The 13,607-nt window shown below is 44.7% G+C and overlaps 1 protein-coding gene across 1 annotated transcript in view; it reads right to left on the bottom strand.

The window, feature by feature from the left end:
- Window positions 1–576: 576 nt before the first annotated feature.
- ADGRL4 (adhesion G protein-coupled receptor L4) overlaps window positions 577–13,607 on the bottom strand; it is a 120,745-nt gene continuing 107,714 nt past the window's right edge. The window contains exons 14-16 of the mRNA XM_081325497.1: window positions 6,658–6,749; window positions 4,490–4,658; window positions 577–1,331 (exon numbers count right to left, since the gene is read on the bottom strand). Of these exons, the coding sequence (XP_081181623.1) occupies window positions 1,269–1,331; window positions 4,490–4,658; window positions 6,658–6,749 (324 nt within the window). The 3' untranslated portion in view covers window positions 577–1,268. The remainder of the gene's footprint in view (window positions 1,332–4,489; window positions 4,659–6,657; window positions 6,750–13,607) is intronic.

Genomic DNA, 13,607 nt, shown 5'->3' on the forward strand with positions numbered 1-13,607 from the left:
CTCTCTCTCTCTCTCTCTCTCTCTCTCTCTCTCTCTCTCTCTGTGTGTGTATGTGTGTGTGTGTGTGTGTGTGTGTGCAACTAAGTGAAACTTTGAAAGGGTTATGTCGAACCTTCTGTGGGACATGGCTTCCATAAAGTTTTAAGGAGTGGTTACTTTGTCACACCACTATGCTTTGCAAAGTTGCCCTTTTAAATGCTTTCCATACTGGTGGTCTACTCAATGTTGTAACATTGCCCTAATGCCCTAATGCATATTTTAAGGCAGTATTGCGTAAGAAAAGCTTCTCTTTAATTACACATCTCTTGTCAAACATAAGGAGCCCCACCTTTTCTTTGCTATTAGATATGTTGTTCTGAGTAAAATGTTTGAGGTGAGAAAAATGAATACTGGTAGGCTATGTATCACTATTGACCATGCCATGTCAACACCCCCCCCGATGATTGACTTTAAAAGAATTATGTGGGACAGATTTCCTTTATATCCCTAGTCCTGTATTGATAGACACAGGGAATCCCCTTCCCATCCCATGTGGACAATGAATGATTAGGGCAGGGTTAGACGATGTTTCTTAACCTTGGCAACTTTAAGACGGGTGGACTTCAATTCCCAGAATTCCTCAGCCAGCATGGCTGGCTGGGAAGTTCTAGGAATTGAAGTCCACCCATCTTACAGTTATCACGACTCAGTGATTCTGAGCTAATAGATGTCTTTGAGCCTTACATCTAAACTTTCAGCTAGCAAAATTGCTGTATGTTTTCCCTTTATGATCAGAACCACACACATTGCTATTTTATTTTTTAACACACATTGCTATTTTGACCAAGGTAAAACCTTTTTTAAACACTCTAATGGGCTGTACTCTCTTTAAATGGCAATAAGTGAAATTATTTCATTTCTAAGCATTAGATATGAAATGAAGGATCAGTCTGCTAACAGCAGCAACAACAAAAAGCTTTTCACCTTGGATTCACTTTTCCCTCTTTCAAGCTTTAGTTGTTTGCCCTAAAGAGTCCTGGGCGCATTTAGAAGCCTTATTTGTTACACAATAAACCAGTCTGTCTTGTACAGATATGCAGTTTTGTATACAATATAGCGTGCCTGAGTGCACATTTAAGTACAATACCTATACCGGAGAGAAAATAATTGATTTAAGAGAGATGACAGCTCAGTAGCTCATTTCATACTTTCACAATATAGCAATTTTTCAAAAGCCTCTCGTTTTCTGTTTCCTTCCACAGTGCTGCTCATCTTGGCTTTCCATCAATTTACCTTAAGCATCTAAAACAGCAAGGGACATTTCTGAACACCCTGGAGTATTCATCCTGGATCTGAAATGAAAAGATAGCATGAGCACCTTGGCTTACTAACATTACATAAAAAGTTTCAGTCCAGAATCAAATGACTATAGTTAGTGAACCTCTTTAATTATTTCATAGGATTACTGCTGTATAATCTGAAATGCATTCTGAAATCCCAGATCTGTATTATATAAATCAGATTTCAAAGTCTTAATACATGACTGTGAATTATGCATGTGCATACATTATTTTATTCATTGCAGGATGGCAATTCTTGACTCACTTTTAAGTATAGGACAGTGAAATAAATCAGACTCTAACATTACTATAATGCATTTAATGTGTGCATTTCCAACTCTTTCTACTTCAGATTATGTTTTTCTTTAGATCTTATTCAAATCTGAATCAGGTATTTAAGGCCTGCCTGATACCGCTGTGGAAAATAGTTATTTATTTATTTATTTGTTTATTTATTTATTCATCAACTTTCCAACTGCTTTCTGGGTAGACTATTATGTTTGCAAGAAATTACAAGTCACTTGATCCCAAACAAGTTGTTGGTTTCTCCATATCCGTTCTACATTCCCAGTGCAGATGTATTTGTTTTTTTCAAATTATCAATTTCAAAACTTAATTTTACAGCCCTGCTTAATATTTTTTTTTCAAGTATGAAATTGCAAGGTATGGTTCCTTCTTCCTTTAACTTGTTACCCTTTTGTGTTTGTGCAAATAAACAAAAAACAACCTTTCTCATCATTCTATCAATCAGTCAGTCAATCAACTTGGCCTTTGTTACTCTTTGATGTGCCCTTACCTTTCTATAAATCCTGTATGCCTAGAACAAGTTCAGAGAAAGGGTCTTGCCTTGACAAGGGACTACAAACAAAGGGCTGCTCCACAAAGCTTCCTAACAGAGGTAGCAGTTGCCTTAACTATTTCAGAAAGATATAAATATATAAGGATGTCTTCCCAAAACCTTTGAGCTCCACTGCAAAGGCATCCTGCAGACTTTTCTGTTCCAGTTTTAATGCATGCTTTCTACTTTCTCTTAATAGAATTCTTGATGTCTGGATCAACTGCAGTGTCTCATCTGAGATAAAATGTGTTCAGTAATTTTCCCACCTGTCAAGGGAAAGGAGGTGGGGATGAAGGGACTACACCACCTTATGAGAAAACTATTCACCAAGTCTCTGGAAGACTGACTGTCTTACCTGGATTGGTCATGCAGGTGGGGGAGAAGATGACTGATAAAGAGATGTTCCAACCCCGTTTCCTTTTGTTTGTGGGAGTGTATTGAAAGAAGCAGGAGGGGAACAGATTCTTAAAGCCTCTCAGATAGAAGCTGTGGGATCGGACAGCCAGCAGCATGAGACCTGCTCTCTTATTCTCCTCCTTCTTCTTCTCTTGTCATGAGTGGCAGAGAGAAATGGCACATTTGGTGCCACTTTTCCAATCTGAAGAAGTAATGCTTGCATAGGATTAGAAAACTGACAGCAGAAGACTGCTCTGATGCCATGTAACTAATCCCTAGAGTGACCATTTAATGACAGTTCAACACCATGGGTCATCTCTTGCCAGTAACTGTTACCCAAAGAGCCTTTCCCCACTCTTTATCCTTCCCCTTCATTTTTGTGTATGCCAACACAGAAAAGGAATAGCACAAATTAAACCAGGGTACTGTCTTACCATCTTATCAACTATACATTTCAGCTTAACATTTGCAGTCTGGATATACATTAATGTTTCCAAACAGAGATTTATTTATTTATTTATTTATTTATTTTATTACATTTATATACCGCCCTTTCCCGAAGGTAACTGAGTCTGTTTAACCTTCAGAAAAGATGATTGAATGGATATGCTAGCACTTTTCAAGTATCTGAAGAGGCATCAAATATGTTCTCTATCACAGACCTCAAATTATGGAATAAAGGCCTTAACTAATAGATGGGTAGACGTTGACTAAATGTTAGGCAAAATTTTCTGTAAGGAAGAGCAGTTTGATAATCAAACAGTTACTTGTGAATATGACAGGATATATATTTCTGTGGGATATTTTAATTTAGATTACTGCACGAAGCAGATCATCCTGCATACGATTTTGAAAACCATATAAATGATAAAATAAACATAATTACCAGTATTGCCCTTATTCTATGGGTGATCGAACAGAGCAGTGCAGTATTTGGAGACGTTTTACTAGTTTGGTTTGCAGTTTGAGTGCCAAGACCACTATTTGGAAAATGCAAGTAGTAGTTTCAGAGAAGGTTCTTTTATTGAGACTGGGGCTTGGATGATTAATTGCCCAAACTTTCCAAGAACCAATTTTATTCAAGCTCTTCTGAAACAGCTCTGGCTTTCAAGTACTAGCTTTTTACAGGAAGGAAGGGAGTGAGGGAGGAAGGGAGGGAAGACGAAGGAAGACAGGGAGTGAGTAACTAAGTGAGTGAGTGAGTGACTAAGTAAGTAAGCAAGTATATTGACAGAATGACAGGGAGGGAGGGAGGAAGGAAGGGAGGGAGGGAGAGAGGGAAGGACGGAGAGAGGGAAGATGAAGGAAGACAGGGAGTGAGTGAGTAACTAAGTGAGTGAGTGACTAAGTAAGTAAGCAAGTAAGTAATATATTGACAGAATGACAGGAAGGGAGGGAGGGAGGGAGGGAGGGAAGAAAAAGGAAGATGGAGTGAATGACTAAGTGAGTGAGTGACTAAGTAAGTAAGCAAGTAAGTAATATATTGACAGAATGACAGGAAGGAAGGGAGGGAGGGAGGGAGGGAGAGAGGAAGAGAGGGAGAGAGGGAAGGACGGAGAGAGGGAAGATGAAGGAAGAGAGGGAGTGAGTGAGTAACTAAGTGAGTGAGTGACTAAGTAAGTAAGCAAGTAAGTAATATATTGACAGAATGACAGGGAGGGAGGGAGGGAGGGAGGGAAGAAGAAGGAAGATGGAGTGAGTGACTGAGTGAGTGACTAAGTAAGTAAGCAAGTAAGTAATATATTGACAGAATGACAGGGAGGGAGGGAGGAAGGAAGGAGGAGAGAGGGAAGGAAGGAATATACTGACAGAAAAACAGGGAAGGAGGGAGGGACGGAAGGAAGGTTGGAAGGAAGGAAGGAGAAGAATATTTTAAGGATAATTTTGTATAAATGCATGTCATGGTCTATTTATATACATTGAAAAAAAACCTTACTTTTCGTGACAGCACACAAAGAAATATAAAGATGAACAGTCCCTGAAATGCATTGAAAATTGTGAAAAGATATGCCGTGACCACTGATCCCTGGATGACATGAAGCACGCCAAAAATCCATGTAGCCCCCAGGAGAAAAAGGAGAGAAAGTGCTCCTCGTGCGCAGGATCTAGGGAGAAAGAGAAAGAAGAGCTGTTAGCCCCGCTTCTCTTTCTAGTTCCTTCCCTTAAATGTGAGTCACTGAGAAACCCTTGCCTTCTGCACTGCAGTGACATGGTTTCTGCTTTAGGGTGTGCTGCAGTGCCGTGGCTGGAATAAAGTTCCTCTTTTGTTTTCTGAGCAGAGTCACCAACAAAAGTGGAAACGCTGATGGCTTTTAAACATGGGCTGTCTTAATCTTCAAATCTGTTTTCTCTAGTGTGCTGCAGAAACCATATGATTTGATTTTAAATCTACTGTTGGTGCATTTCCCCAAGGTAAAACACATGTCTGTTATGAAGTATACCCCTTAAGAAACCTTGGGAAAAAGAAATGTATGGTATGCTCTGAGGTCAGCTTATGTGCCAGGCATCAGAGAGAACTTTTGGGCTGTTTCTCAGTTTCAGCTTCAGAGATAGTGTTCGCTTGTTCAAAACACAGACGTTCTCCTTATTTTGAAACAATTTGGCTTTCGGGATGCAAAGGAGGTTTAAATTGTTGCAGGGTTAAGATATTGACTTCCAAACAGCTCTCAGATCTGTTTCCTGATATTTTTTCCCCTCTCCTTTTACATTAACACATTGTAATATAAGTTTCTCCAGCTTTGTTCATGGGCTGTGACAAATTGCACAGCACGCTCTTGCATATGGACTCAGTCATTAATTTTCTGTTTCATTTGCAACACAGTGGTTTTGAACTCCCTTTGCATGAGAAAGTTCTCTCTCTCTCTCTCTCTCTCTCTCTCTCTCTCTCTCTCTCTCTCTCTCTCTCTCTCTCTCTCTCTCTCTCTCTCTCTCTCTCTCTCTCTCTCTCTCTCTCTCTCTCTCTCACACACACACACACACACACACACACACATCTCCCACCCCCATCATCTCTCTTTTCATGCTGCTTCCTTAGACATGTATTTGACTCCATGAGGCTTGGCGCTCTGTGAGAGCTGATCAGGTGGAGAAGGGGAGCAAAGTGATCAATCAAAGAGCTGCTAAATCCTAACTATAAATCTAGTGCAATGAGTTGAAACAATGTGAATGTTTCCAAGCAACAAAAACAATAAGTTGCTTTCAATGGTCCCTATAGCACATTCCAGCTTTTTCCAGCACAAATACTTTTCAAGGCCTCTATAAATCAGTTTTAAAGAAAACAGATTGATGGAAAAATCATAGCAGCCCATGAAATAAAATTGGTTTTAAAAAAAGGAATAACAATGAAAAACAAACCCCGGTGAAGGAGGAAATAAAAATGGAACACCTATTTCTATAATCTCTCTGGAAATAGAGTGAAAAGCCCTACTGAGACTTTAGAACAAGTGAGCTAAACATATGTTTGGCTCCCCTTACTAAACTGAATTCTTATACAATATGAAAGCTTTAATCTGGCTTTCAACAGTAAGACTTAATCTGAGATTTAGTTTCTTTCCCATATATAACATTTGTTTAAAAAAAAACCCTCCCAAAGCTTTACCTTTGAAGGATGATAGAGCAGGGGTGTCAAACTACTGGCCTGCGGGCCAGTTGCATCATATTGAGGCCACGCCCACCCCAGCTCCGACAATGCAAAAAAAAAGTTGTGATACATTGTGACACAACATGTGATGTGGCGAGTTTGACACCCATGATCTAGAGGGACCATCTTCCCAGCCAACAGCTGCAGAACCAGAATACTTAGCAACCAAAGTTTCTCACCCCACAGCATCAACTGCACATGATTGAGCATGAGGGCGGAGTCTTGTCCCTGCTGCCCTGCTGTCATGTCCATGGCTGCGCTGCTCTGTGGGGGCCGTGCTCAGCAGTGACTCTCATCTGGGGGCTGCTGATAAGGTGGAGGCTGTGGGGGGAGGCGGGGCTGGGGCAACGGCACGCATGCCCACAGAGAGGGCTCTGAGTGCCGCCTCTGGCACGCATGCCATAGATTCGCCACCATTGGTTTAAAACATGCTGCCAAAGAATTCTCTCAAAATGGTATCTTACCTTATATTTTCATAACAGCTAACTTCTGGCTTTAGCATAGCTGTTTGACGAAATACTTTATAGATAATTACTCCAAATGCCATCCAATTCACCTTGAGAAATATAGATTGATGTTTTGGTTTAGAAAAAAAAGCTTTTCCAGTACACATTTACACTATTTTCATATAAAAAACAACCAAATATGTTCATTTTATGTATTCTTGAGGAGGGAAAGCTACTTTATAAAGCAGCAGTAAGTCCTGCACTTGCACAAATCAGAATTACAATCCTTTTTTAACCTCAGCTTTATTAGTTTCCTTACAATTAAAAATAGGAAAAGGAAACATAGAAAACTGATTAGTGCAGTATATAGAAATTGTATTTATAATTAACTAAACATCACAAGGTAGTAAATGGCATGAATAGTGGAAAAATAAAATAAAATAAAACTGAAATACAAACAAAAAGAACCTGAAAGGGGGAAATATTGTATTTTGTCAACTTTTACATAGTGCTGAAACAGTATTTACATGTTTAAACATATTTACAGTTTTATTTAAAATACGTCATTCAATTAGGAAAATTTATTTTCTTACCCAACAATGTCCAAAATATGTATAAGCAATTTAGTTGCTGGAAATATCACAACATTTCTTTTGCACTTGGAATGAAGCTCTTGTCAAAATTTCAAGGGAGCCAAGTAATAAATATAACTGGGTCCTTAATAGCACATATTTAATACAATTTTTATTCTAATATATTGCATTATTGCACTGACATTAGCAAATAAGTCAAGTGATATAGTATAAAATCAGGAAAATAGAAACCACAATAATGAAATAGAATGGCACTGTAATTCAATGTGCTTTCCAAAGCAGTCTTCAAATGTTTAATAAATGAATTAGCAAAGTTATTTGGAGAGCAGAAATTCATCCTAAATATAACTATAAAATACAAATATTTATACTGTATTGGGTTTTAATCCAAACCAAATTAGACAAAGGTCAACCTAAAATATTTTGCATTCCCCTTATTGCCAGAAATACAACACCAATAACAGGATGTATTTATAGAAACTTTGAGTACAGAATATAGAAGTATATGAGGATTTTGCAATATGTTTACATTAAAAGATTCTGCATCAATCTGGCAATACCTTTCTCTTCATCAAACAATCTAGTAAAAACAGATGAACATTGTTTCCCCAAGTTTGAAAATACTGGAAACTTAGTAACTGGTTAGAAATGCTATATTTCTTTCACTAACAGCTAGTAAAAGAGTAATATAAAACTTCAGCATACAGTGAATAGTATCCCATATGAGACATATGGGACAACACTATCCCATATGAGACAGGAAGACCTCCTTCTCTAACAATAATACTTGGGCTATTCTGCCATCTATATGAAATCAGTAAAAATAAAAACCACAGTTTACCGCAAAACTACTCACACTGATTGCATCTTACACTATCTAAGCAACCATCCAACTTCCCATGAAACCAGCTGCATAAGAACACTATTCTGCCGGCGTCAACTCCCCTCCGCCCTGTGCGTTCCCACAGAGAGGGCCTCCTCAGGGTGCCTTCGGTCAGGGAATGTCGACTGGTGGCCCCCAGGGGGAGGGCCTTCTCTGTGGGTGCTCCGGCATTATGGAACCAACTGCCGGTTGAGCTCCGGATGGCATCGGACCTTCGATCCTTCCGTCGCGGGCTGAAGACCCATTTATTTGAATTAGCTGGTCTGGCCTGATGGGGGTATATGGGTTTTTTTTAATTGGTTTTTATTTTTCTATCATTGTTGTATTTTAATTGGGCATTGGTTTAATTTTTTTTAATTTTTGTACTGCTATTTATATATGCCCTGTGAACCGCCCTGAGTCCCTTGGGAGAAGGGTGGTATAGAAATCAAATAAAATAAATAAATAAATAAATAAATAAATAAATATTCAAGAGAGTCAAAACACACTGCAGCACAGGAATAGCTAAATCCAAGGAGAAAGCATACCTTTACCACGTATGCAGACAAAATGGCTATCCACCTAAATTTGTCCAACGATGTTGCAAGGATAATGCATCACATTCAAACCGTGATTCACAGAACACCACAACCTGGGCAACCATCCCGTATATCAATGGGGTCTCTGAAGCAACTGCTAGAATCCTGGCACCATATAATATCAACTTTGCGCACAGACCCAACCAAACTTTACATTCTGAAGTAATGCGCTTCAAAGAACCGTTATCCAAGGACAATTTATCATCTATTGTCTACAAAATCAACTGCAATAAATGCTGTTGCAATTATATTGGAGAAACATCCAAAAGACTAAAAACCAGGATACATGAACATATTCTAGCAGTTAAAAGACAAGAACAACGCTCCCAGGTCTGGGCCCGTATAGCTGAACATGGCCATACCTTTGATTTCAAAGGAGCTGTAGTCATCTCTAAAGACCCCACTAAAGGTGGCCATCTATTGAAAGAGACTTGGTTGTCTGATAATAACTCAATTAATAGACATATCGAATTATTACCACCATACCAAACTCTGAGAAGGCATTTACAACAACACAAAACATCCAAACGCTTAAATACAATCAACAAAGACACAAACACACTATTCCACCCACCTGTCAAACACCATATCAACACAACAGATGAGATTATTGTAACACAATCCATTCCAATTGAACCAAACAACAGACAGAATTTTAACACAACGATAGCTTGCATAACCAACACACCATCTGACACTTCTACACATAAAGACAACACCACTTCTGACCACAACACCCAAGACACAAATCTTGCAACTTCACTAAATAACCACACACAACAAAACAAACACACACAACAGCCAAACAACAACAGAGTGTTGAGACCACATTCATCAACTGAGCATGCCCAAGATGGCGGATGTGCGCGGCTGAGCTCCGCGAGCTCCAGCTGTTAGGCGTCCCTTGGGAGCCCCTCACAAGCCCTGTGGCTTTCTGAGATGGGGATTGGGGGTTTGTGGTAAGTGGCAGAGAGGCAACTTGGAGGCTGACAAAGCCGGCAGTGACCTGTTTGGACTCCTGTTTTTCGAGCTACCGGCTGCTGGCCCTGCTGCCCTCCGGCTGTTTCTTCTCGCCGTTTCACCTTTTCCGGATTGTCCGTGGCTGCTCGTGTCCGGCGTTGGCGTTCCCTGCTGTTTCGGGCCATCTGGGCCGCTTCGGCATTCTCGGGCTGGCTCTGGTCGGCGAGGAGGACGCCCGTCGGTGAGGAGGATGCCCGTGAGGCTGTCCGGGTGGTGGCGATGATGGCGGCGACGGCGTGGGCGTCGGCTTCGACGCGGGTTGCGGCCCGTGCGATGGTCTTTCGGGCCGCGCTTGGCGGCGGCGGCCCGAGTCTGGCGGCGACGGCGACGGCGGCATGCTCTGGACGCTTTTGGAATTTAACAGCTGGCGGGTCGTTTCTGGGGCCTGCTTTTGGGCCGCTTTCATCGGCACCGGCGTTCTGGGACTGTTGCCCCGTCTGCGGGGGCCGGCTGCTGGCTTTGGTGCTTTTTGGGCTTTTGGCCCCTTTCGCCGGCCCCAGGCCGCCTTGGGCCGCTTTCGGCGGCGGTGTCGCCCTCGGGCCGTTTTGGCGGCGGAGAGGGCGACTATTATTCATCTCGGCGGCAATGGTGGTCTTTATCCTTGCTTCGGGCCGCCTTCTGCGGCGACGGCATCTTCGGGCCGTTTTGGTGGCGAAGAAGACGACCGTGGGTCATCTTACTGGAGCAAGGACGACACGGGGCTCCTGCACCGCCTTTGGACTGCTTCTGCAGCGACGACGGCGACCTTAGACCATCCCTACTATCCTGGCCTGCCTACCCTTTTTTGCCTTGGACATATATACTTATCATCTTCCTGCCTACCCCTCCCCCCTCTCCCCTTGGATTTTGGACACACCTGGGTACCGGCCACTGTGGGAGAGTGGCTTGACTTTTCCATTTGCAGCCCCATAGAGGTGGGAGCTCTATGGGGTTTGCCTACCCAGAGGATATCTGGTCCACCCCCAGGAACAGAGTCGCAACCCGTCGTGAGAGGGCGGGGGGCGGCCTGTCTCTGGGGGCACCCAACTGAGTGGCAGTGAAGTTGGGTGGGGACTCAGATATCTGTCTCCATGTTTCGATCCTCCCACGGACATAACTAATGGGATGCCTATCCTGGACTTGCTAGACTCATGCGACAATACACCAGCACGGACTTGTATGCCCTCAGGGGTGCCCCCCTCTCCTGGGTGCGACCCGCCTCCTTAAACACTCTTAACCTCGATGACGGGCCCGAGTTTTGGGACCCTGAGAGATGGCTGGGCAGGGGCAGGGGCCGTCAACACAAATTTAATAGAAGGCCTCTGATTATTTTTTTATCGAAATTTTTATGGGGTTAGGGAGAGGGGTGGGAGATAGGGGTTATTTGGCTATGGGGGGTGGCCAATCAACCATGGCTCAGGCCAGACTTGGGTCCGACCGCTCGGGGGGAGAACAGGGTGTGGTTGTCTCCAGGGCTCATGAGCGGGTCGTGGGATTACCGATTCCCACAACGGGGAATGGCAGCAGGTGGATAGACAGAGGGCCGTATCGTTACCGGGAGGGCCGTCTCCGCTATTTGCAAGCGGTGAGGCGCTCCGACCCTCTGCCTCTTCCCCAAGGTTCCGGGAGCGAGGATGTGCAGCCTCCTGAGCTCCGGCTGGTGTACCTGAATGCCAGGTCCGTGGTTAAGAAAGCTCCCCTCGTTAGGGATTTAGTTGAGGGTGAGCACGCGGACCTGGCTTGCATCACAGAGACTTGGTTGGACCCAGAGGGTGGGGTCCCTTTGGTTGACCTCTGCCCACCAGGCTTCCGGGTGCTACATCGGCCACGAGCTCATGGTAGGGGTGGGGGTGTGGCGGTGACTATTAGGGAGACCTTATGTCCATGGGAGACTACCGTTCCTCAGATAGTCGGGTGTGAGTCTCTCTTTGTGAGATTTGGTTCTGGGGCGCAGTTGGGCTTGCTGCTGGTGTACATTTCGCCTAGTCGCGCAGCGGCAGCCCTGCCCGAGCTGCTCGATATCCTCTTGGGGTTGGTGGTTGAGTTTCCCAAACTTATAGTTTTGGGAGACTTCAATCTACCATCCCTGGGAGGCTTATCTGAGCTAGCTCGGGAGTTCATGGCTTCCATGACGGCCATGGACCTGATGCAAGTAATTTCTGAACCAACTCATGAGGGAGGCCACACCCTTGACCTGATTTTTTTATCTGGACGGTGGTTGGATGATCTTGGTGGGGGCTCTCCATTTATTATGCCCCTGTCATGGACCGATCATCACCTCCTGCGGCTGGTCTTCCGTTTTGCCACCCCCCCGCCGTGGGGGTACGGAGCCAACTAGATGGTACCGCCCCAGATGCTTAATGGATCCCGATAGATTCCAAGCGGCGCTGGGGTCCCCACCTGCCTCCATTGCTCACAACTCGGCGGATGCCTTAGTGGAAGCCTGGGAAAGGGCAGCCACTGAGGCACTTGACCGGGTTGTACCCTTGCGGCCCCTGACCCGGTGCAGATCCCAGTGAGCTCCATGGTTCTCCGCGGAGCTCCGGGAGATGAAGCGTCGGAAACGGGGCCTAGAGAGCTGCTGGAGGTCTAGCCGATCTGAATCCGACCGGTTGCAGTTAAGAACCCATATTAGGTCTTATCTCGCAGCGATGAGGGTGGCGAGGTGTAATTACTTCTCCACCCTCATCGCGTCCGCAGATAATCGCCCGGCCGCCCTGTTTAGGGTGACTCGCTCCCTTCTTAATCAGGAGGTGAGGGAGGATCCCTTGCAGGGTCGAGCCGAGGAATTTAGTCAACATCTGTCGGATAAAATCGTACGGATTCGGACCGGTTTGGAGTCCAGCTGGGCAGAGTCTGGCGATCAGGACACGGGTGGTCTTGTCAATGTTATCTGGGAGGAGTTTGATTCTGTGACCCCTGATGAAGTGGACAGGATTATGGGGAGGCTGAGCTCCACCACATGTTTATTGGATCCGTGCCCTTCCTGGCAGCTAGGGAGAGGACACGAGGCTGGCTCCAGGCGGTTATATCTGCTTCTTTGAGTGAGGGTTATTTCCCCACCGTCTTGAAGGAGGCGGTGGTGAGACCTCTCCTCAAGAAGCCTGCCTTGGACCCAGCTGTATTGAACAACTTTCGTCCAGTCTCCAACCTTCGCTTTCTTGTGAAGGTTGTTGAGAGTGTGGTGGCGCATCAGCTCCCTCTGGTCCTGGATGAAGCGGATTATTTGGACCCCTACCAATCGGGTTTCAGGCCCGGGTACAGCACGGAGACGGCATTGGTCGCTCTGGTGAATGATCTCTGGAGGGCTCGGGATAGGGGATATTCCTCTGTCCTAGTCCTATTAGACCTCTCGGCGGCTTTCGATACCATCGACCATGGTATCTTGCTGCGGTGTCTCAGGGGATTGGGAGTGGGAGGCAGAGTTCTTCAGTGGTTCTCCTCCTATCTCCTGGGACGCTCGCAGTCGGTGTTGGCAGGGGGGCAGAGATCGGCCCCTAGGTCTCTCGTTTGTGGAGTTCCTCCGGGGTCGGTTCTCTCGCCTCTCCTGTTCAACATCTACATGAAACCGCTGGGTGAGATCATTCGTGGTTTTGGAGTTGGGTATCATCAATATGCTGATGATACCCAACTTTTCATTTCGACCCCAAACCACCCCAGTGATGCCCTCGCTGTGATGTCCCGCTGCCTGGAGGCGGTTCGGGTCTGGATGGGGAGGAACAGACTTCAACTCAACCCTGACAAGACTGAGTGGCTGTACATTCCGGCATCCCGGGACATTCAAAATGTTCCATCGCTTTCTATGGGGGGTGAGCTCTTACCCCCCGTGGATAGGGCTCGCAACTTTGGAGTCCTCCTAGATTCACGACTTACCCTGGAAGATCATATAGTAGCCGTGACTAGGGGGGGCTTTCG

The sequence above is a fragment of the Vipera berus genome (assembly GCF_964194415.1).
Source record: "Vipera berus genome assembly, chromosome: 3".
Taxonomy (NCBI): Eukaryota; Metazoa; Chordata; class Lepidosauria; order Squamata; family Viperidae; genus Vipera; species Vipera berus.